Genomic DNA, 26,941 nt, shown 5'->3' on the forward strand with positions numbered 1-26,941 from the left:
TGTACTCAAGTGACACCAATTTACAATCAAAATTATACTCTACCTGTCGGAAGAAAGCACAATATCAACTTTAACCTAATAAAATATCTGATTAACTGCAACAAACATTGAATTTCGTATTATTTAAAAGCCTATTTTATTGACGTTACAAACCCATTACCGGCCCACTGCAAGGTACGATTCTCTTACAATATGGCGGTCTCTCAGTTATGCAGTATTCCTCGCAATGTTTCGTTCAGTGTTAAAAGGAGCCTTAGTCACTTGGCTATTATAGCTTTTTAAGACATAAGAATCCCAAACTTATAAAATAACAAAAAGGTACTCAACTAAATGAATGATATAAGCAAAAAAATATATAAATAAATAAAGGAACAACTCAACCCAGCTGGGCAGTTAATAAAAAACAAGGGAACCAAACGTTTTCCTCCTGGAAAGACAATTTGTTACAGCTTGTCACGGGGAAATTGCGATGAAAAAGTCAAGAGCAACGGAAAAGGTCGGTGGAGAAATAAAAAATACATTATTCATTTCTCTACGTAAATAAACAAAATATTATATTATACGTGGCTGAGTGCATAAAAAATGGAACACCATATTTGTTCAGATTATGACTTTCACATTGTCGTAGTGGTGCAAATGTATCTCTCGTAGTATGCCGGAAATGGGTGGAAAGTTATTTTAAATGCTGTTGATTTCAAATCTAGCATTTACTTGGTCCGAACAAAATTAACATTTTTACATGTACACCCCTTGGGCACGAGGCATTATCTGAATTCTAATAGATTTAGTCTGTATCGCTACAAAAAGCCGGTTAAAGGGAATGCAGATATACAAAAGGTTTTAAAAATCGCGTGTTTGTGCGTCTTTGTTATTGTTTCTTCTTATATAATTAACTACATTCATTAGTTCTCACATACAAGTAGATACTGTCAAATTGGATCACACAGAAAATATTCTATTCCTAATATTCGGACATTCCAAAATAAAGGCAAAAGCTTAAATTATTGTTCACGCTTCCATGCCCAGGGGAATATTCGAGAAATTCTCCAAACCTTTTTGTGTACCACTCCTCGAAGATAAATTTCCATGAAATTCCATTTGTTACATAAAATTCTCTTAATGCCATTTGTAACATGTTAAGAACAAAGGCTGAATGATTTTAATATTGATGTATTTCAAGCAATTCCGTAGCAACTTCATCAAATCAATCAATTCGTTTTGAAAATGTTAATCAATCTTGATAAATGAAAATATATAGTTTTACTAGCTATTGCCCGCGACTTCGTCTGCTTATGATTTTTTTTTGATGTGGCATTCAATTTAGTTTTAGTTCTAAAAAAAATTAAAGTATTCAGTATCGCTAAGCCTTAGGGTTTGCTGCTGTCCGCTGAGGAGTTCTGTCCTCTATCTCCAACCACATTCATCTGATCTACACAAAGTTTGGGCAAAATTAAATACATATTATAACCTCTATAGTACAAAAAATATATACAAACACTTTCATTCACTTTCAAAAATATGTGTACAAAGTTTCATGAGGATTGGTTAAGTAGTTTTTGCATGAAAGCGTAACAAACAAACTTACATTGTCATTTATAATATTAGTGGGATAGGATAGGATAACAATTAACTGACTTAAAATCACCGAACCGTTAACCGGATTCCAAACCAAAGAAGAGATACTTGAGATCAAAGGTAAGAAAAAACGCCAATTTCATAACTAAGGACCTAATAATAAAAATATGCTTTTACCGATAAAAAATATTCTGCCAGTAAGTACTTGATCGGAGTTTAGCTTTAAAAGTTCACTTCAGTCAAAAGCCTAAAAAATATTAAAATCGAGTTTGATATTCATTCCATTTCAGGCCGGAGCAAATATTTAATGTATTCGAAATATTTAGGATTCACGCTGTGTTTGCAAAACTTTTAAATTCCATTCAGTGGCCCCGATGGGTTTATTTACACATTCGACTAGTTTCCCTTTTGTTTTGAAAGCACAATTTATGTTTACTCTCCGTCCGAACGTATTGTTAATTAAGCAATAACTGAGCTTAAGTCAATAACTTTGTTTTGAATAGCCCAACTATTTGTATTGACGAAAGGTTTCGTTGTTCCTTGTTCCGTTGTTGTGTCGATCAGAATACAGCTGATCAGAAACAGCTGTCGCCACCCCACCTCTTCTCGCAGGTGTCGTTGAGGCGACTAAGGAAATATAACGGAGAAGACGCAAAGGCTTCCTACTAGTAACTACCATCCATCCATCCAAACAATATATCCATAGTATGAATAAAAGAACAACTTACCTACCATAAAACGGAGGCAGACAAAAACGAGGACAACTTTTAATAGATCATTATTATCCTCATTATCAACCCATTACCGATACACTACAGGACACGAGTCTACTCACAGAATGAGAAGCTCAGAACGTGGAAGGCCACCAAGCTGGCCAAATGCGAATTGGCAATCCTCACTCTGCAGCTCAGAACGTTATGGAAAACTCTCAGGCATGCAGGTTTCCTCACGATATTAAAGCATGGGATATTTTAATTGCTAAAATTATAAAAACGCACATAACACCGAAAAGTTAGATGTGCCAGGGTTCGAACTTAGGCCCCCGAAAGGGGCCGAAGCCGCAAGGCTATCTATAAACCTTTTTTTTTACTGGAGGAGGTTTCAAAGAATAACTTAACACCATAGAAAGTTATTCGGCTTTAAAAGCTTAAGTCACATGTATTTGGATGGCTTAGGCCCGTCTAAAACCATTTAGGATTCTGTGCCATAAGTTTGTTAACACGGCGCGACGCAAACTACTGGCAGAATGCCTCGGCGTTGAATATTTTCTTTTCCGCGTGATAAAATATTTTCCGAGGATAAACATACATATCAGCTATCAACGAATAAGCATTCACCACTGTTTTTCACACATTTTCTTAAATCGCTTATGTTGATATACAGTCTTCACTATTCAACTGCCTCATTTATTAATGAAAATTTCTGAAACATTGTACAGAAAATGAACGGTAATAAAATTACTAAATTACGGTCATTTTATTCGCAGACCAAATGATGTACGCAAACAAATGACAGGTCGATCACCTAGTGATAATATTTAAGATCAGGTTAATTACCCCTGGATTAGGTTATTTTAGTACTCTTTTAATATTTACAAAAGACTAAAACTGAAATTGACTTTAATTTTTACACAAGACTAAAATATTCTTTACCCTTTACTTGGCGAACGACCTATCATCTGTTTGTTTGATTGGTTACATTTGATCCACGGATAAATTGGTCGCACTTTAAAGTGAACAATAAGAATGTACTGCTTGGAATAACAATGACCACAGACAACTATACATCATGACATACTAAAGACTAGGATATTCGTTATATTCTAACAGCTTGTATAAAGTCATTTTCTGCGGAGGAGTTTTATTATTACGTATAATGTTATTCTGGGGCCACGCTGCAACGTAATGCCGGCCACGGAGGTCGCTGCACGATTTCCAATTTTCCTTAAATCCTCCCCGGGACACTAAGTTGACATCGTCTATATTAGTTTCCCATCTAATGGCCGCATCCGGGCGACGTTTTCTGGTATCTCTATTATCTAAGGATGTACATTACTGTACCAACTTACATATATATTGTAAATGAAAAAGTATGTGTCTTGTTTATTCGTCCTTCAATCAATCAATCAATAGAGTAAAAATACTTTGAGAGAAATGGTTTGTATAAAAAATTATGTCGAGTAATTTATGAGATGAGAAATTACGTACTAATTGTCCCGCTTTGACTAGTAGACATAACGAAATGTTGGATTTAATAAAGCAAGAATCGTGGGTGCCTTACTCTTAAACGTACCTAAATTCCCTACGTATTTTTATTTTAATTCTTCATTATCTCCTAAAGTGGTGATAGCCTTGTAAAGCTAGGATAGCCTTTTGGATAAAGCTTCGGCTTTCACAAGCAAGCACAACGTTAATACGTTTTCTTCTGACTTACGAATCTTATCTAGTCAAATCTTATAATTACTCAAATAAAATATATGCCTATAAAACAGCTTTTGAATGGTGAAGGAGTTGTTAAATCGTTTCAGCAGTTTCAGTTTTTATCTCTTACCTATAAATAATAGAAGAGTAATTTTATTTCAAGGTGCCTTTAGAGCGCCAATTCTGAATTGTTTAATTTTTAATGTTTTTTCCTATGACACAGAGAACATCGAACCTCTAAACATTCTGTGTATAAGGATTGAGAAGTTCACTGAGCTATAGATTCGGATACCTAGACACATCTAATCTAGTTTGCGGTGCTGTCACACGATTGGACAAAAGCTTTCCTTCGATTTCTCGAAAATCGACGATAAAAGACGTCTGAACCGATCTCTCAGGTTATACCGAGCGCACTGCTTTCCAAAATTGTTCCAAAGCTCTTTGGTAAGCCTATAGTGCAATAAATGGTTGTTAGTGACATCTAGAGGGGTCCAGTATCCAGTATCTTATTCAGTATCCAGTATCTATCCAGAGGCATTCACATTGTACTAACCATGTTCATATATCTATTAAAGAGTTTTTTTAATGATAGATAGATATAACTTTATTGCCATAAAACACAAAGAAGCAATACAACGAAAAATAAAGACAATACATACATAGTGTAAGGGGAGCAAGGGCGGCATTATCAAATTCAAAAATTCAAAAGTCATTTATTTCAAGTAGGCCCTTTTGAATAAGCACTTTTGAAACGTCAATTCAGTCTGTTTGTAGTGACTCTACCACCGGCTCGGAAGGCAGATTCCACTGAGAAGAGCCGGCAAGAAACTCAGCAGATTGCTCTTTTCCAACATCATTTTAAAGTTTAACAATCTTTAGAATTTTTCTGTTTTGTGAGAGATGAGAGCGGAGTGGCCTGCTTCCAAGCAGCCTTGTCGTTAAGGAATTCATCAATCGTGTAGTAACCACGATTTGTTAAATGTGTTTCTTCGGTATCATGTTATAAAAGCATATACCCATCCCCACAAAAGATTTCTGTACTTTTCTCAGACGATATGCAGATATCACTAATTTAAAGTGATATATAGTGGTAGAGAACTGATGTATATTCATAATCATTACCTTCACCAGCATATTAATATTGATTTTTTTTCATTCTACTACAAGCCCTTGACTGCAATCTTACCTGCTGGTATGTGGTGATGCAGTCAAAGATGGTAGCGAGCTTACCTGTTAGGGGTAAATTATATTAAACTTATACCCCTACACGGTAAATCCTTTCACCAGACAAAATTAATTTATGGCGTTTGAAGCTCTGGTTAACAGCCTTACAATGATGATGATCATAAATAATAGAATTTTAAATTTGGAATCTTTATGCAGGGCGTAATGATTTATATCGTTCATCGATCGCCGGAGTTGAAAGCAACCGCAAGCCGAACATATGCCGCTGATCTAACTAACGCGGATTCTCTCAAACGCTAAGGAAAGTTAGTGCCAGCCGACCGCGAATCGGGTAAATCTAACTGCAAGTTTTGAAATTCATTAGTTGGTACACAAATAAGTTTTTACTCACTACCCGGTATCAATGAGGATACAAACTAGTACGTTTACCACAGAGTAAAGAAGGATGTTCATAGTAGTAAAAATACTTGGTACGTCTACCACAGAGTAAAGAAGGTTGAAAATATTAAAGAGTTATTCCTAATAACTTATTCGATGGTATAGAGGTTGGCATATGCAACTACGTATTCCGATGTCCGGATCAGGGTTTTTTATGGTAATAATTGAGCCCCCAAGAGATCATCGTGTTCAAGTAAACAAACAAACAAACAAACACTTCAGATTTATATATTAATTTGACGTGTAGTATGAATGCCCAGTTTAGCCATAGTAATTTTATCATAACATAAATATATATATATATATATATATATATTATAAAAGCTATAAATTAGGGAACGAAACCGATTTAATTTGAGTAAATTAAATATATATAACAAGCACAGAATGTGCTTGTTATATATATTTAATTGTTTATTTTCAGTATTCTTTTTGTACTCTGGCAGATGGTTATATTTTTATTGACATCGCGTATGGGCTCGATGTGTAAAGTTCATGGATATTTTGATTGAGCCATTTTCGTATATCAAACAGAGTATCGGCAAAGTAAAATGGACCTAATTTCGCTTGTTTTGGAGTCGCGTATCCTGTACATCTGATTTTTGTTTTACAAACTTTAAATCGTAGGCAAATTTAAACTTTAATGCAAGGCGAACCAGATCGATTTTACTGCCATGTTCATGTATTTCCATACTCGAAAACGACTCCTTGACTGCGAGCGCGCAAATCTTATACTAACGCTACAAGAGCTAAAATAACCGAATAGCTTCCACGGAACTGAGAATATCGTGGTTATTACCAAAAAATCCGATCAAGGCCGGAAAAGTAAAGAAACAACCCCTTTGTCAATGGCGCTAACAAAAGCGCTATTCATCGTTAAATGAGACGTAAGCTCTGATCTGGACGCTCTTTATACCGAGGACGTCTGTTTTTGATGCCTACAGAGTAAGTAGGTATCAATACTAAAAGTCACCAAAGAAAATTTAATGTAGGTATACCAAGACTGCCATTATTTTAACTTGTTGAAGTGAAACTTCTTTATCAGTGTTGGAAAAAAAATTTACGCGTCACATTTTTCCGTTACGCGCCATCTTTTTCAATACACTAACACGTGGGTGTGATTATGGTATTTATTTTTATTGAAGTGAAACTTCTTTATCAGATTTTTTCGTTACGCGCCATCTTATCTTGTCCCTACCACGGTTGATTCGAGTTTATTCGAACTTCAAATGCATCGCAAAATTTAATCGGCTGAACACGAGAGCGGGAGATGTAGGAATATATCATAATTCTAATGATGTTGTTAAAATTTTAACTTCATCGATAGATTTTTCGGTTCTTTCTCCTGACTTTCATGGCTTTCACTAGCTTCAGCAGTTGGTGATTTATGTATGGCTCAATGCCAAATGGAAAATAGGATGTAAATTTAGATTGTTGCACTATATTATATATCCTAATCAAAAGTTGGATGATATTGTAAAAAAAAAAATAAAAGATATTATTAATTTTCTTCACCATTCATTGTTGTCATACACAAGCGGTGATGCCTCTTTACTCGCTAAAAATAATGATAAAATACCGATGATTTTAAGTGTAGATTTTAATGTCAATTTTGCATCAGAAAATCTTTGAAGCTATTTTTGAAAGATAAATTGAATTTATCCATGAAAAACAGTCCTCAAACGTCAACAACAAGATCCGGCATTACAATTGATGGAGTTTTTACTCGGTTACTCAATTTTGAGTAATGTAAACAATATATTTCAAATTTCAGTTACCATAAGCCATTAATAACAAAAATATATAATAACGATAAAAATGATAGTTATAATTTTATTCCAATTAATGAAATGCTGTTATAATATTAGTAGTAATAAGGTAAAATGAAGTAATTGTATTATTTTTGCCAATTTTTTTAAAGTAGCATATAGTAGATATTTTTTTAGAAATACAGAAGAATATTTTTTTAGAAATACGTCATAAAGAAGTTTCACTTCGTGTATACTAAGTATACGCAAACATTATTTTTTTGTATGTTCTTCGTTAAAATAATAAATCCCCACATATGACTGATAAAGTTTATATATTTAATTATATTTTCAGTTTACTTACCACTGCTTACTTTAATTTTATTTCTTGTTTATAACTGCTTATATACCGACTGGTACTGCGTACTTAGGTAAACTGCGACAAGTTTACAATTCGCCGATACCCCAATGGATAAAGACGAAAGTCTTTAACGAGTGTGTCCTGTCTGTAATGACATATGTAGCGGATACGTGGACACTGACAGTCGACCTGATCCACAAATCCTTAGTAGAAACTAGGTCACCGACATAGCTCAAAGGATAAGCAAGTTGAAGTGGTAGTGGGCGGGTCAAATCTGTCGTAGGACCGATGGCCGTTGGGGCAGACGTTCTGGAGTGGAGACCGCGAATCGGTAAGCGCAGTGTGGGACGACCTCTAGCCCGCTGGACGGATGACCTTAAAAAGATGGCTGGAAGCGGCTGGATGAGAAAGGCGGAAGACCGTGTGTGGTGGCGCGCTCTTGGAAAGGCCTTTGTTCAGCAGTGGACGCTTGTGGGCTGTTGATGATATACAGACTATATCGATCAAATATCAAGTATCTATGTAAATCTCATGTAAACATTTGTTCCGAGTTTGTGTATTCAAAAATAGATTGAATAGACCCTCCCTCCACTAACCAAACTAAACAAATAGGTAAAATTTGACCAACTTTGTTTCCAACATTCAATAAATTTGTATTCAGATTAAAGTGGGGACACGCTGTGGATTTATTTTAACAGTCAGTGCGTTCGTTTAGTTTTTTATTTCGGCGTTATTTTTCTTTAATTACTAAACCGGTTTAAGAACAAGTTATTGCATTACATAGTCTAAATTAGCTTGTCACATTCTTAGACAGAGAATTAAGAATTTTGCTTCTTCAATAGTTTTGATGACAATGTGAGATGGTGATAACAAAAAAAATAAGTTAAGTTAAGTTTGTTGTGGGCTTCTTCTAAGACCAGGGCGCGTTGGAAACTCTCGTAGCTTTAGTTTTAAGTTGACGAATTTAGTTATCGTCATCAACTCACTTCTATTCCATATTTTACATGTAATTTATGCATCAAAAGTGCCATCTATGTGCCTATTTAAATAAAGAAATACTTGACTTTGACTTTGAACATACAGATTGCTCATTCAGCCATTATTGTATGCAGTGCATTGTGTCCAAAAACAGTAAAAACAACCCGCGATCGTCTCAATTTACACCCGCGGAATGTTGCAAGGTCACAAACTTTTTCCCATTTTTACATTTTACGGTAAACGTTTAGAGCATTAGAGGTAAAGAATTACTGGCAACTGTTAAATGGTATGAATGACCGACTGTTTATTCGAGAACCACTACGAAGCGAAGTGGTTATTGGTGTTGCAATATTAGTCGTGTACACGGTTTCTGTATGTTCTTAATTCTTTGTTCTTAGACATACTCAACGAATAAAATCTGCCCTTTATTCCAGAGTTGTTTTTTTATGTCAGTTAAGAATAACAGCAAAATTACCTTGTTTCTTCTTTGTTTCATAATTTAAACTTCGTGCGATCTTTATTCGAGGGTAAACATTAGTCAGGAGGCCCCAAGCGACGCTAGAGACAGTGTCACGAAAATGTAAGGCTAATTTTAAAAACTCTTCGGCAATGTTGACTCGTTAGATAGGATTTGAGATAGAAACGTAGCGGGGCGAAATAATTTACTTTGCCCGAGATGAAATCTAGAAATGTTCGCGCTAAAGCGTTACGTGACATCGGGAGGGGATTATTCCTTTCAAGGTTGGAAACCTTTATGGGGCTCTCTCGCATTCGAACAGTAGGTGATCGTTTTGTTCGTGGAAAACTAGGTTTTTATCGTTGACAGGTCACGGAAAAGAATATAGTTTCTTGTGTTTTTTCTTTCGGAAGATCTTCCGGTGTGAAATTTTAGAATTTTGCTCGTTTGAATTGACTACGCTGCCTTGTGCAGAAACTTTTCATACTTATAATACAAAATTCAGAAACAATATAAACTCTACAGTTTTACAGAAGTATAGCGTATACATCATTGACAACCTCCCTAGCTTAGCGGTAAACGCTGTGGTTTTGAGTTAAAGTTCCCCAGTTCGATCCCCGGCAGAGTCAATATAGGAATTTATAATTTATTAATTTCCGGTCTGGTGGGTGGCTTCAGCCAAGGCTAGTAACCACCCTATGGTGTAGAAACCAAATAGGGACATGGGATTAACATACTGCCATACTTTCTAACAGGTTAGCCCGCTACCATCTAAGACTGCACAATAAGTTGTAGCGGAATAAAAAACCTTTGTCAGTCTGTTGCTAACAGTAAAGTTAGGACTACTGAGACAGGATTTTATTTAGATTGTTAAAACTAAAAACTTATTGGTTATTTACTCTAAGAGAAAAAAAAATCATCTACATTATCATCATGAAAACCTGAAAAAAATTAAAAGTGGAGAACGTAAACGTAACCGAATTACTGAAATACATAGCACCATAAATTAATTTATTATAGTAGATTATACATCAAGTAAACTGCAATGCTTGTTTGTTGAGGCGGTATTAGGCGCGTGAGCTAAGAGGCGTAGGCCCTAAGAAAGCCGAGAGTGTAACAAGTAATTTACCTTACGCGTTTCATACGATGATCTCTATCGCACTTGCGAGGAAAAAAACTGGATAAACTTTTATGTAATAAATACTCTCCACTGTATGAAAACTTCGTGGGCCGCTCTCTAGATTTTGGTTTGAACAAGTTATTCACTCGTGATTGCCTCGATTATTATTCCCGGTGGCGTAAAATCTACTATTGCTTTTTTTCCAATTCAAACTGGACATTTAAAATAGTTAATAATTGACCAAAAAGCGAAAATATCAACAAAATATTAATGACGGAAAATGGGCGCTGGTTTTATTTGCCCGCACCAAGGTAAGCCGATATACAGCCAGCATCGTTCACTGCATATAGACTACATCAAAATCAAGGGAATATTTTCGTATTTTAAACATGTTAAAAACATAACTAGTTTTGAATTGTGAATAATTTGATTTAACGTTCATTTAACATTATAATTGAGAAGGTAAAAATATTTTTAAATTTAAGGAAATGGCTACTATTTCGAGCCCCAGAAAACCTCTTTGTTGGTTAAAAAAAAATCTGTACCCCGCTAAATTAAAAATGGTCCATGTTTATATATATAACTTGCAGAAAGGTACAAACTAAACTTAATTAGGTCATCATAAATAAAGCACAAGTACGGTAATTTTAAAAAAAACACTTGTGTCTAATGTCTTGTATATACTACACAAGGTCCATATTACGAGCAGGTGTGATGAAATTTATATACGCATATAAATGATTATATTTTTTAATTTACATATACATATATTCTCATCACCGCTTAGTATAGACATAAATATGTAATTATAACCATTGGTTGGTGGTAGATTTTAATTGAAAATACCCAAATTCACTCTACATCAGATATGCATTAACAGTGAAGCTAAAGTACCGAATCCACTTCATATAATATTCATCCGGTAAAACAAATAACTGCTTAATTTACCGAATTTCTGTTTAATATTGAAAACAAATACATAATGTTTCAACGACCTCCACCATCGATTCTTTATTAAACTGATCGTGTTAACACGTAATTGAGCTTTTATGAACGTATATTTATTTACATTTAATAATGAAATACTCAGTCACATTTAATTTCATGTTTCACATAGCAACGTTACATATGTTTTTTTTTTGGTTTTTACTGTATGGACATATCCGCATTACACGATATGGTAAGATTAATAGTTTAAAAAAGATTAGATTACCTTGTGATTAACTTATGAAGTACTTTCACATCGGACATTGCTTTTGCAGTGTCGAGGTTTTTTATATACAAATTAATTTAAAAATCCTCGACTTCAATATAGTGTGTGTATGTATTCTACAAGTTAAGCCCAATTTGCAAATTGATACCTATATTGTGAGAGTTGTGAAACAATATTTAATTCGCTATTCAGCCGGCCACCTTGGACCGACTTTCATCAAATTAAGAAAACTCAACTAATTCACCGTTCAATAAACAAAAAACAAAATCAAAATCGCTTTCATCTATCACGAAATACGATGTCACAGACTCACATACATACACAGACACACACACTCCCACACACACACACACACACACACACACACACACACACACAAACACTCACACATACACACATACACACAAACACTCACACATACACACACACATACACAAGGCCAGGTGCCCGATTCTGCTATTGGTAGTGAACTATCACTTCAGACAATTATGACATTCTCAAAGCAAGTTTACAAAAATGTTATTTTGCCAAACCTATAAGGTATATTATAGTCAATATACAGATAAATAGTAAAAGAAATAGTAGTTTTTTTTTTTTTATATAACTGACACAAACTTTTATCCGATATATACCTGCTTAAATCGTAACCTCGTTGCTTGAAAAGACAAAGCTTTTTGCTCAAATTCCTTAAAGCCACCGCATTCTTTGTGTAGCTACACTCGTTCGGTATTTGGTAAACCGAACTCCATTTCGGCAAAAGCGCTTTTAGGCGTGTGCAGTAAATTAAGGAAGACCTAAATACCTTAAAACACCATTACAGAAATGGTGAAATTTCCAAAGCATTTACGCCTCTGACGCGAATTACATTCAGAAGCAAATGAAGCGCTTGACGATAATGGCCGAAAGCGCTATAGCGCTGGATTGCGACGCCCCTTTGCATTTATAGCACCAAAAATGAAAAGGTTGCGGGAGAAAAATGAAATGAAAGGTACAATCATGTATAGAGTAAGGTACTTTTCTTTTACGAAGAACGTACCTTATATTCTTCGTAAAAGAAAAGCGTGATATCGATACATACATTACATATTATGTTGTAGGTACATTTTGGACATACAGAACATGGTAAGCATGTTAAACTACGATCATAAGGTGCTAGGTTCGATTCCCAAATCAGGTAAAATAAATTGATAATTTAGGTTTCTGGCGGTATCAACCCCTATGTCTGGTAGAGTACCTTAAGTCTTTGGTCATTGTTATCAAAATGTGATAGTTATCATATAAGCCCGCCAACTCTCATTAAAGTAGCTCGGCGATCTACGCTCTAAACCCTCTCTCCTATGAGAGGGGAGGAATGTTTCCATCATTAGATTGCTAACAATTTATGCGGCATGGTTTGGTTAATTCGTTGGACGCATACTCTTATTTTTTTTACCTTTTACTAAGGTAAAAAAAATCAAATCTACATATGCTTTATCACGTAGGCCTATTACAAGCCCTTATGAAGCGTTGATACATATATGTTTACATAATTACCATATCTTAAAAAGCACCCCACGCTTTTTTTTTTAAATTTTTTTTTTTTATTCACACTATTATTAATTTATATTTATTGAAATTTTTAACACTATTCTTAATTTAAATTTATTAAAATTTATTTTCATTTTTTTAGTTCGGTTTTCTATAAAAAGCTTTTTAAACTGTTATTTATTATCGCTGAAGTCCGTTTAATACGATTAAGTAATCCATAATATTATAATTGAACTTTTCTATAAAAACTTTGAACTTGCTGAGAGACATCTTTATAAACAATATTTTCATTGTTTTTTTGTAACTTTTGAAAAATAGAATAAAAACAAATGTGTACAATAAAAATAATAGGGATAAAATATATGAGCGCTGTACGTCAGTGGGGAAGAGACAAAAGTGTATTTTTTTATAACTGCACGTTTTCACTGACGACTATAGTTATTGATAATAACGTGCATACTTATAAAATGAAAAATAAATTCATTTTTATAAAACACACTAGAAAGATTTTATATCAACGTCACCATATTAGCCCATTAGCCCGCCACAGAGGGCCCGGGACTCAGAACGAAAAGCCTTAGTCCAACATGCTGGCAAAGTGCGGATCGGTAGACTTCACGCGTCTTTGAAAACTTTATAAAGAACTCTCAGGAGGTTCCCTCCAATGTTTTCCTTCACCGTTAAAGCAAGTGATATTTAATTGCTTTTACGGTGAAGGAAAAGTTAGAGATGCGTGCCGGGGATCTATCGAGAGCCGAAGCCCTAATCACTTAGCTATCACTTTTTCTAAATTATAAAATTCTATAAGCACTTTTGAAACGTCAAGTCTGTCTGTGTGTAGTGACTCTACCGTGATTCGCACCTTGTATTATAGATTGTACAAACATAAAAACACCTTTGTTTGTACAACATACAGGTTGAGAAACTTCGCCATTGTTTTAATACGATTAATCAACTATATCGAAACTAATTCCTTAGGACAGAATATTGTAACGAAAAATATATAAACAAATACGTAGTGTTTTATCTAATCTAATCCCATTAAGACCTATGAAAAGGGACAACCGAAGCGTTTAGTCCGAGGTCTTTGTCCGAAACATAGTGATAGCTTGTCTGAATTAGGGGCGTCACACTCAAATAATCACGTTAATTTTATTACACAAAAACATTTTGACAACATAGTTTTGTGGGTACACAAACATAATCTAACAAACTTGAGTATGGCAATGGATAATGACATACTTTATATCATAAATGCGAGAGAGTGCTTGTCTGTTTGTCATTCCTTAAAGCTCTATCTAAGAAACCAATCGAATTGATTTTTAAGATTTAGTTAGTTCAAAGTCAGTAACATCGTCTACTTTTAATCACGGAAAAACCATTTATATGTCGATTTACAGAAATTTTCGATTTTTTACACCAAATGTCATCTTCCCATCATTTCCTAATAAAGCAATTAAATGACTTTCACCGCGGATATATCACCGCTAGGGGCAGCTAGTAAACTTTTAAATTGAAAATGGCAATGGATGGGGAAATTGTTTAATAACATAATACGTTATCTTTTATTTAAAAAAAGTGGCATTAAATAAACATACCTTCATGAACGATCTTTAAATTTAACAAAATCGAAGAATAGGAGTGGAGCTTTTTGTTGTAGAGCTCATCCGTTGAAGTACTACCGCCGTGCTTATTTCTGCCGGCTAGCGGCATTTGCTGTGATCAGCTCGCAATAAATCTTTGTTTTAGAAAAAAACGACACATATAGTACACGCTACACACATACCAATGAGAACATAAACTAAAAAAAAATTAATATAATTTTTTTTTTATTTATTTATACTCTTTATTTGTACACCACTCAGAAAAACGAGACAAAAAAAGGAACAAACACATGAAGAATGAAGCAGGATACAAAAGGCAAGCTTAGGATTAGGAAAACTAAAAAGAAAACAAATAGGTGGGGTACACTATTTAGTACATACTCGTACATACGAATATCTACATACTAATACAGACCAGACTACACAAATAAAAAAAAATACTATTGATAAATATAAAAAATAAATATACTAATACATATCTTAATATACCATAAATACTTAAATTCAGTTTGAGTAGATAAATAAATAATAATAGTCGTCTTTACTGAGCGAGATAATGAGCCTTAACAGCATTTTTAAATATGCCCAATGACTTCGACTGTCTTATGTTCAATGGGAGTGCATTCCACAATCCAGTAGCTTTGACAGAGAACGAATGCTTATAAAACTTCGTTTTGTGGAACGGCATGCTCAAAGTCAGCGCACGACTCGATCTAAGTTCAGATAATGCTATGCTGGCAGTGTCATAATACTAACGTTAACATATTTGTGGGGTGGTTTTCCAAACAGAGAAACGCCTCAGCGTTACGCTGTAGCAGTTGTTACAGTAAATTTATAAAGTGGGTAAATAATTTTTGATAACTATAACTTCATATTTGCCAGATATTTATGTTCATGGCATTGAGTTGGTGGGTATTTTGATATAAATACGGGTGCATTTTCTATGCAATCCAGTCCTACATGGACTCGAACGATGCAGAGATACCTCCCGGGGTCTTAGTCGTTTATCACAGTGGCTTACTTGGTAAGCGCGCAATGTATCATATATTGTATATAATATATTGTATCTTTATTTGCCCTATATGCCCTAATGGTCATAAATTAGTGTCATCTGCATATCGTCTGCGTAAGGTACAGGGATCATTTGTGGGATTGAGTATACGCTTTTATAATATGATTCCTAAGGTGATTTTGGACCTGCCAATGCACAAGTTTAAAGAATTTGTTAAAACACATTTATTACAGCGAGGTTACTATACAATTGATGAATTTTTTAATGACAAGGTTGCTTGGAAGCATCCGGCTCCGCGTGATTTAAGTTTATATATTGACCGTACAGCTCTTTTCTGCAATATAAATATAGTTTCGATATCAGCTGCTTTACCCCATAACAAGATTCCATAGGACATAACACTATGAAAGTACGCAAAATAAACTAGCCTAGCTATTTCAACGTCAGTAATCTGTCTAATTTTTCTGACTGCGTAGGCAGCCGAGCTTAGTTTACCCGCTAGTGAATCTATATGGGCACCCCACTGTAGCTTATTATCCAAGGTCACGCCCAGAAAAACTGTGGAAGTCTCTATTTTTAGTGATTCACCATTTATCATTATATTTTTATCAATTTTCTTTACATTTGGTAAGATAAATTCGACACACTTTGTTTTTTTTGCATTTAAAAGTAAGTTGTTAACTGTAAACCAGTGCGACACATGCGACATAACACGGTTTACTTCGTCAGAGTTATCTTTACTCCTATCAGTCTTATAAATTAGAGATGTATCATCTGCAAACAATACAATGTCGCATGTTCCACTGACATGGTACGGTAGATCATTTATATACACTAAAAATAGAAAAGGACCCAAAATCGAGCCTTGTGGGACACCCATTGAGGTATTTGAACCCTGAGACTTTGCATCATTTATGCAAACTCTTTGGGTTCTATTGCTGAGATAAGAGGCAACCAAATTTAGTGCAACGTTTTGGATACCATAGTGGCTTAGCTTAAGAAGCAAGGTTTTATGATCAACACAATCGAAAGCTTTAGATAGATCACAAAAAACACCCATGGCGTTCTGTGAACATTCCCAGGCATCATAAACATGTTTTATAAGTTTAGCGCCTGCGTCCGTTGTGCTACGACCTTTAGTGAAGCCATACTGCTCAGGGTGAGGGTTTCAGCTCTCACAAGATAGAAAAATGAATGTTAAAATGCAAAATGTAAATTGTTGATGTTGGAAAAGAGCAACTGCTGAGTTTCTTGCCGGCTTCTTCTCGGTAGAATCTGCCTTCCGAACCGGTGGTGGAGTCTCTACAAACAGACAGACTTGACGTTTCAAAAGTGCTTATATTAGGCCTACTTGAAATAAATGAATTTTGAATTTTGAATTTTGAATTTTATACCACAATTAAATCATCTTATTCAGATCATAAGCTTTCCTTCGTACACTTCATGTATCATATGTTCACAATCACAATTTATGGTACATAAATAATAAATATATAAATGTATCGGGAGTCTTAAGTGAGTGTTTTGCGGTTGACCTTTGAGAAGTTATATGGTCTATCTCCAATTATAAACAGACATACAGACAAGAACTTAAAAAAAAATACTGATTTGAGTTGTTTAAAGTTATTATAGCATCTCCCAATAAGAACTCCCAAAATACATTTAATGTGCAGAACTCATCCAGTTACAGTTAAGTACATTGTAAGTAAAGAAAAGAGAAATGAACATTTGGATTGTTTTGTTATCGTAAGGCAACCCTCAACAAAACTCAATCGTGCGTAAAAATGGCCCAACCTCTGATAAAACAAATTATATTTCTGCTTTTCTATTACAGAGCACCCGGGTCCAACTGAGCCCTTTCCAAACAGCGTACTACGCAATATTAAATGAAGTCGGTTAGCAAAGACAATATTGCTAAAATCCACAGAATTTTACCGCCGGGAAATCTAAGGGGCGCTATTTTATACAATTAAAAAGAATCTAAGTTTATTAAAAAAAAAAAAATAGAAGTCTTACCATGATTTGGAAATGTGTTTAGACAGTCTGTGTGAAATTTCCTATTAAGATAATGTTTAAATTAAAATTTATTATTATTGTATTAATTCACATTCATATAAATATTACATTGTGCTGATTCTTCTTCTTACTGTTATACCTTCTCAAAAGAAAAAAATCTCACAACTTTTAATTTTATTAGTAAAATTTATAAATACTTATAATATACTGATAAACACCCGGACACTGAAAAACATTATGTTCATGACACAAACATTTTTCAGTTGTGGGAATCGAACCCACGGCCTCGGACTCAGGAAGCAGGGTCACTGCCCACTGCGCAATTCGGTCGTCAATTTGATGTTTTTCCACGACTAATAGTAGTCCATGTTACTCTACATTCTTGCAACTAACCCTATGTTAAAAAAATAAGTCGATTTGGTATCTTAGTTAGAGCGTGAAGTAAGGACAAACAAACAAAGAAACAAAAACACTATACTATGTATTAACAATAGCATAGCAGTGATAGCGCATTGGGTCGGAGCTCTTCTTCACTTTCGGGCGGCCGAGTTCGAATCACAGCACGCGCTTCTATCTTTTCTAAGTTATGTGCGTTTTAAGTAATTAAAATATCACCTGCTTCAACGGTGAAGAAAAACATCGAAACCTGCATGCCTGAGAGTCCTACGTAATGTTCTCAAAGGTGTGTGGAGTCCACAAATCCACACTGGGCCAGGATGGTGGACTACGGCCTTAACCCCTTCTCATTGTGGGAGGAGACCCGTGCCCTGTAGTGGACCGGTAATGGGTTGATATGATGATGATGATGTATTAAGTTATTATATTTAGACAATGTTAATATTTAAGGAGAGTATTAATATTAGTAATATTTAAAGTAATATTTTTGATGTATTAAGTTATTATATTTAGACAATGTTAATATTTAAGGAGAGTATTAATATTAGTAATATTTAAAGTAATATTAGTAATATTTTTGATGTATTAAGTTATTATATTTAGACAATATTGATATTTAAGGAGAGTATTAATATTAGTAATATTAGTAATATTTTTGATGTATTAAGTTATTATATTTAGACAATGTTAATATTTAAGGAGAGTATTAATATTAGTAATATTTAAAGTAATATTAGTAATATTTTTGATGTATTAAGTTATTATATTGAGACAATGTTAATATTTCAGGAGAGATAAAAAAGAGTGAAGCTTGGTAGCCCAAAAACTATTCTGTATGTATTTTCCCGAAGCGCTCATTATTTAAATCAACATGTAATAGCGGCACTCCTAGTAAGAAGTAAGCAACGGAATTAGCATAATAAAAGCTTTAGTGCTAGCCTAATCGCTTGTACGGAGAGGAGCAAATCCCACCGACTTTGCGCAGCTTTGTAATTGTGTTTTATCGTATTACTGGGGCACTTTGTATATAACCTTAGACTAATAAATAAAGAAATGTAGATGTAATACACTTTTTGCTTCAACACGAGCCCGGATTTGAAAATTGGCGAGGCACGGGTTTATGATGTCCTCTATGGCGCAGTGGTGCACGCTGTGGTTTTATAAGTAGGAAGTCGTGGTTTCTATCCCTGGCAGGGTAAATTTTAAAACCGATTAGGGGAATAGGTTTAATAAAACTACCATACCCTCCCGACGCAGAAAGCAGGGAGCTTTCTGAGGCCAAAGCTGAGTCCAAAATGAACGTTTTTCAGTCACTGGGTGTTTATCTGTATATTATAAGCATTTATGTGCATCTATATTATTCATAAAAATATGCATCAGTTATTTTAGTACCATTAACACAAGCTTTTTTTGGGGCTAAACGGCTATGTGTGTACTGCCGTAGTATATTTATTTATTTATCCCCAATATTTCATGCATATCAAAAATGGTTTTACGAACTGAGTAAAATGGTGTATTAGATATGGATTTGCTTCTAAAGTCCATATTTAAGACTTTTCGGAAACAAAAAATGGTTTTATTTTTTGCAAAAACGCCATTACGCAGATAAAACTTTTACTTTATTTAACTTATTAATACTTACCTCTGAACCTATTGCATTTTTTGCAGCATATACTCCGTAAAATCACGTTACAAATACGCTCATAACTACACGTATTTCTATATACGCTCATAAACGGCACCATTGATAACTCTGAATTGTTGAGCCAAATATACCTTTAGGTTCCCTCTCGTATGCCGCGGTACACTGTTCACTCACAAATTTTATATAACTAATCTCGGCCACCACTCCTTATTACTTAGGCTCAGTAGAGTGTATAGCGAATTTAGTGCAAAAAGTGAGTGTATCGATTTGTTGAACGATACATTAGGAAACTTTAAAACTAAAATTATTAAAACGTTTGGCTCTTCGCTAGAAGGTGACTCGTAATTTAATGATTAGGTACCCCAACTTTGTTTTCTAAGTTCCTTAAGTATTAAAATTGGTAATGTAAGTTTTTATTTCTGTTTAAATTTTATAATTATATAAATACATATCTTTTAATAATGCTTGTATAAAATTGAGTTATCGTACATACTAACCAGTGCATGCTGTGACTACCTGTAAGTGAAATTATGTGTCATTAGTAACCTAAGGCTAGCTTTATTCATAACTATAATACATTTAATTTTGTTGGTAGTCCTAATAAATAAATAAATAAATAAAATAAATCCCAATGCGGATTGGTGAACTCCGCATACCTTTGAGAACATTATGTAGAACTCTCAGATTGCCTCACGATGTTTTCCTTCACCGTCGGAGCGAGTGATACTTTTAATTACTTTTAATATATATACTGAATTATTATTGGTGGACGGTCGATTGGCGCAGTGGGCAGCGACCCTGCTTTCTAAGTCAATGGCCGTGGGTTCGATTCCCACAACTGGAAAATGTTTGTGTGATGAACATGAATGTTTTTTAGTGTCTGGGTGTTCATATGTATATTATAAGTATTTATATATATTATTCATAAAAAATATTCATCAGTTATCTTAGTACGCATAACACAAGCTACGCTTACTTTGGGACTAGATGGCGGTGTGTTTATTGTAGTAGTATATTTATTTATTTATTTATTTCATAATTGAGTCGCTGAATATGAAAATTTTCTTTCGCAGGTCCAAAGTCCAGTCTTGGTGGTGGAACTGAATCTCGACAGGCTAGAAGGGACGCAGCTTCGGGCATTGGGCTTATTGTCAGTGTTTGGCTTCAACATGACGTACGTGGTGAAGGGCCCAACCGACATGCCTGGCCCCACGTCCTGCAGTGCCATCGAGTGTCGTCTACTTGGGCATTGCTACGCTAAACATGATTATGAGTAAGTTTTATTAATTCATTACCGGTTCACTACCAGTGGTACACACACAGTACACAGTACACCATTCGGTTATATCCTTAGCCCATTTTTCTTGGTTGCTCCTCATCATATATAGGGTAGCGTTCCCTTAAATTTTTAAAACTCGTACTCCATTTTGTACTGTGACAGCGCACAGGTCTCCTCCTCTCTCAGATGTCACTGGCTCAAGCCATACTACACGCTGGCCAAGTACGGATTTGTAGACTTCACACGCCTTGTAGGCTCTCAGGGATGCAGGTTTCCTTACGATGCTTTCATTCATTAAAGCAAGTTATGTTTAATTGCTTAAAGAGTAATTTTATACATAGATTCGAGGGACGATTATGATACTAAGAACAGATTAGTAGATTTCGTATTATCGTAATTGTGAGGTAGTGGGTATTTTATGTCAAGATATTTTATGTATTTATCCTTAATTAAGAGATTAGCGTTGTTATTATCACAAGAGTATTTAGCTCTAACTCTCTAACTCTAGAAATTTTAGCTCTAAATTGAGCTCCCCTGTTGGAGAACCTGAGAATAAACATGTGCTCAACAGTGGGAAATTCATAAGCTATGAATTGAAACGATAACAATTAAAGTTCTAATAAGGAAAGCAATAGCGGTTAAAATAAATAAATAAATAAATAAATATACTACGACAATACACACATCGCCACCTAGCCCCAAAGTAAGCGTAGCTTGTGTTATGGGTACTAAGATGACTGATGAATATTTTTTATGAATTATATATACATAAATACTTAGAAAATACATATAAACACCCAGACACTGAAAAACACTTAATGCTCATCACACAAACATTTTCCAGTTGTGGGAATCGAACCCACGGCCTTGGACTCAGAAAGCAGGGTCGCTGCCCACTGCGCCAGTCGGCCGTCAAAAAAAAATATCAGCTGAACCTAATTTAAATATTTTAAAGCTTAAGTAAATTGTTACAATTATCACTAATGGAATCAATAGGCTCGAAACCCCATTTAAATAAAGATTAATACTTAAAATATTCATGATTTTTCACCCGGCACCATCGAAATCCAATTTGTGATTTCGACGAAAATTACTATAGAGCTTATACAATTAGTATAATCGGCTATTGACTCTGACTGGTGATTAAATAGTCGAAAGCTTTGTCTTACGGATTAATGAATTTTATGTTACTTGGAATATCACGAGGCCAAAACTCCAATCACGGCAAGATTATTTTCATTGCGACTTTGTAGTGGTCGATTGAAGTTTTTTTTTTAACCTGACAAAATAGTGGGGTGGTATGTTAGCTATGTTTTACTTTGTCTTATTTTGTACATTACCTCATTTGACAGCCGGTTGGCGCAGCGACCCTGCTTTCTGCGTCCAACGCCGTGGGTTCGATCCCGCAACTAGAAAACTGTTTGTGTAATAAACATAAATATTTTTCAGTGGCTGGGTGTTTATCTGTATATTATTAGTATTTACGTGTATGTATTCATAAAAATATTTATCAACTATCATAGTTCCCATACAACAAGCTAGGCTTACTGTGGTGTTAGATGGCGATCTGTTTATTGTTATTATATATATTAATAAATTTATTTTTATTTATTAATACCTTTAAATATAAAATGATCTGAATATATGGAGCACAATTCTTATGGGTCAAAATGATATGTAAATTTTATAATGATCACAACTTAATATTGCGAATAAAGTACCTATTTAAAATTCCAGGCTTCGTAATAAATAACGCAATCCATAATCGAGGAGGAATTAAAACTGTCTTCGTCTTCTTAAATACGATGGGGAAAACAAAACTTGAGAAATGTCATCTGAACTACAAAAACTATAAAAAAACACTTAAAACAAAGAAAAAAACCCCACTCTTTCAGGACTGCCCACAAGTTAAAACTATGAAACTTGTAAATAATATATTTACAATTTACTTAGTTCTTACATGTATTTGCTGTACTCTTTGTATATATAAAACTCAAGGTATATCTACATTCTACATATATATATAGTATACATATAGCTCATGGAAAATGTTTTTTTGACGATAACGCGAGTTCCATTATTTTTGTTCACTCAAAAAGTCATCGATTTAATATGTTTCAACAAGGAGTTTTAACTTTAAAAGTATTAACCACCACAGACTATTAACCTTAACACATTGAAAGAGATGGTCTTAGTAGAGACGAAAAACTCAAAACCCCAATTGATTAAGGTAATCATATCCAATGAACGTAGGTTATTGTTTTCATCTAGCTAAGGAATAAAGTAGGAAGACCAAAATATCCTAGAGAATATAATTTATGGCTAACCATACAATATTTCTTTCCCAGGGAATTTTACTGCGCTTGTTTCGAAGGCTACTCTGGGACCGATTGCGGCGTTGGGCCTTTGTGCCCGAGGACCCCCAACATGTGCAAAAATGGAGGGACCTGCAGGTAAGCGACCCGTGTCGACCTTTCAAAGTAGATGTATTATGCTATTTTGATAAAAGATTGAAATATTTATTGTCTTTCTAGACGATTTACTTTTTGCTTCAGCACACTGAGTGCGAGATTTTTCATCTATTCGATCGCGTAAAAGTTAACTATCATTTTATGACGTCGAAAGATACGATCTCTGGTCCCTAGATGGCGTTCTTTCGACGCCATACAAATCATAGTTAATTTTTACGCGATGGAATAGATAAAAAATCTCGCACTCAGCACACAGATAGCTAAAGTCAAAACAAAAAATCTAAAGTAAGTAGACACCTGAGATTTATTGAATTAAAATTTTGAAATCATTAAAACTATTGAATTAACTTTTAGCATCTATCTATTGCAATCATTAAAACATTTTATAACTATCGATTTAGATAGTGTTAGGTACATTAAGAAATCACAAACTTGAAATTTATTGTATTACGTGTTTGCAATTCAAACAGTACTTATATCGCACCGCCGAATGCTGAATGCCGCTTTCAAAGGATGTAAACTATTTAGCGATCGTACTGTAGACTTCAACGCTTTTAGTCCAACTATAGGTAGATAATTTGAACCAACGTATGTTTTAATAGGGATTTTCTTATTTTTTAGGTATATAAACTACTAACTTTTCTGTGATTTTTATACATTTAGGTTGTCAGAATAAATAACCTCGACTATGTCATTGGTACCAATAATTAACATACGAAAATAGTACATTATTATGCAAAAAATATTAAAGTATTGTTGAGAAAAGGAAGCGATGACATTAATACAAAGATCTTTCTCATTGTATGCAGTAATGAAAATTCGTCGAGATTCAGAAAACAGAAACACTCGAAATGAAGCCGCAATACAGTTCCGTTGTATCCCCTAATCAAAATTCATGACTTTTGCGATTAAAATTCATGACAGTTATTAGAAATTTCATTTCATTTCGGTCCGCCAGCTGATGCGGTTGATATTTATGATTGTTCGGATTGCCCTCTTTATTGCCTTATGATCGTCGAATTTTTATGCAAATAAAGTGATTTTCGTGTAATTTCTTATATTCTCTGTTTTATAAGGCCAGCATTTACCCACTATGATGTAATACACGTCCAGTTAATCTTATTCCCAGAGTGAACGAAAATCTTTCACTACCAGGAATCTCCATACATTCCGTAGACGTAAGTAATATTTCTAATACAACCATACACTTGTGAAGTATTCTGTTTCAAGAACGAGGAAACCTGTAGAATGTCAATAGGCTAATAATGATTAAAGTTAAGCATGGTTTCTTCGTATTCATCACAAATGTTTAATTTCAGACTCCAATTTGAGTAATTAACAATGTACAAAACGGAAACATCCGAAACATGATACTAACGGAAGTCCGGCACATGCGTGTGTTCATTGATAAAATTTAAACCCCTGCCTTTCTCTGTAATAATCAAAAATCACACGTAGAGTCAACAAAGATACCTACTAAACGTATACCTCCTAATATTTATAAAGCCGAAAAGTTGGTAGATAAGTTTAGAAGGCGTTTAAATATAGAACAAGTTCTATGTAACTAACTATTAGTTAGTTATTAAATAGTTACATAACAAGCAAACCTAACCTATCAAATACATTAAATAACACAAGGACTGCGAATGAAACTGCTATGTTAATACACAGTTTAATAATAAGAGAAGCTCTAGCTTTATACAAAATTTACACTGCACTGTATTTTCTGTTCATTTATTTCAGCGCTAGAATATTATAGTTTTGATATTCGAAACGAGGTCACATCCTCAAGTCGTCGCAATTTCCTCAAAATAACGAGTTCCATGCCACGACGGGATTCTTTTTGATCGATAGAACGACAATTCGAAATGACAATACATTCTCTTTAGTTCTACGAAACCGGCCTACGCTACGTAGACCCTGTTGGCATCACCGTATAGTTTTCGACAGCCTGTGGAGTGTGAACAATAAACTTATGATCCAAAGCTTTTTTACAAGATTTGTACGCTCGTAATCGAAGAGAAGTTTACGCATATCAAACTCTGTATCGTCTTATTAAAATGGACCTAATGTCACTCGTTTTAAAATGACAAATTATGTACTTTTGATTTTTGTTTAGCAAACGTTTTGTCAAAAGTCCAAGCTAAAGAATTGTAGGCAAATGTGAGCTTTAACTCTATGTTAATAAAATCAATTTTGCTCCGATGTTGAATTATTTCAAACTCGAAAACGAACTGGTGGTAAAAAGGATGGGCTAAACAGTTAGGGGTGTAATAGATACATTAAATCTACACCTCTTATCGGTTTCTAAAAGACATCGCTCCGAAACGCTAAATCGCATGGCATGTCTTAAAGCCTCCGTCCTGACAAAGTCCAGTTCAAAACCAGAAAAAAATCAGAAATCAAAAATTGACAACTGCCAGGAATCGAGGGCGAATGGGCGCTCCCAGTTATAAGAATGCAGGGGTCAAGACTACCAGGGAGGTCGTCGATCTGTGAACAATGTTTGTATGATTGTAAATAAGCTAATATACATACATATAATTAATTCATGAACGAGCTGTGAACTTAAAACGCATGATTTGTACATGAATGAACTGTGAACTATGTAAATATAATCCGTTCTTGAATGAGCTCTTTTCGTTTTACGCCTTGATTGCCCGGAAGATATTGCTATATAGCTCTGCCGGAGGTATTTACATTTTTTGTGATTTTTCACAATAATGATGGTTTATAATAAACTAACTATTGCCCGTGACTTCGTCTGCGTCTGTTTTTGTTTTTCGAAAGACATGTGGCATTCGATTTAGGTGTAATTCTACGCACTTTATGTATAATTTAGGATAGCTAAGCCTTAAATGACGGGTTGGCTGCCGTCCGCCGAGGAGTTGTGTCCTCTATCTCCAATCACATTCATCGGATCTACACGAAATTTGGCCAAAACTAAACAGACATTATTACCTCTTAAGTACAAAAGTAATTATTTAAATCGGTTATCATTTGACGGCGTTATGGTGTAAAATCATCAAACACCTTCTATACCTTTCCCAAAAGAACTGAGCTTAATTTCGGGATAAAAAGCATCATATATTAATTCTAATACCTTCAGAAATATGTGTACAAAGTTTCATGATGATCAGTTTTGTAGTTTTTGCGTGAAAGCGTAACAAACAAACTTACATTCACATTTATAATATTAGTAGGGATAGGTATGTGTATTCATTCATTCGGTAATTCATTAATTACTTTGGTCGTTCATTCTTATTTTAAGTGGATTCGACATAAGACCTCTTGTATGAATACCTAGTGTACAAGTTGTAACAAGGGGAACTTTCTTGTTCGAAAGGATGCCATTCCGGACGCGAAACTCGTTAGAGCGGGGAAATTTCTAAGACTTAAGGGATGTGACCGCGCTAAATGGAATATGTAAACTAAAACTACGTATTATATTTATAAAGTTAGTCGGTGTTAAAAACGATGGACAATGTTAGTTACT

General features: G+C 34.5%; 1 protein-coding gene across 2 annotated transcripts in view; it reads left to right on the forward strand.

Moving 5' to 3' along the window:
• LOC120632363 overlaps positions 1-26,941 on the forward strand; it is a 610,336-nt gene that overhangs the window by 536,153 nt on the left and 47,242 nt on the right. For both annotated transcript variants that reach the window (XM_039902218.1, XM_039902219.1), the window contains exons 3-4: positions 20,769-20,968; positions 23,323-23,427. In XM_039902218.1, the coding sequence (XP_039758152.1) occupies positions 20,769-20,968; positions 23,323-23,427 (305 nt within the window). The remainder of the gene's footprint in view (positions 1-20,768; positions 20,969-23,322; positions 23,428-26,941) is intronic.

The sequence above is a fragment of the Pararge aegeria genome, chromosome 19 (assembly GCF_905163445.1).
Source record: "Pararge aegeria chromosome 19, ilParAegt1.1, whole genome shotgun sequence".
Classification (NCBI taxonomy): Eukaryota; Metazoa; Arthropoda; class Insecta; order Lepidoptera; family Nymphalidae; genus Pararge; species Pararge aegeria.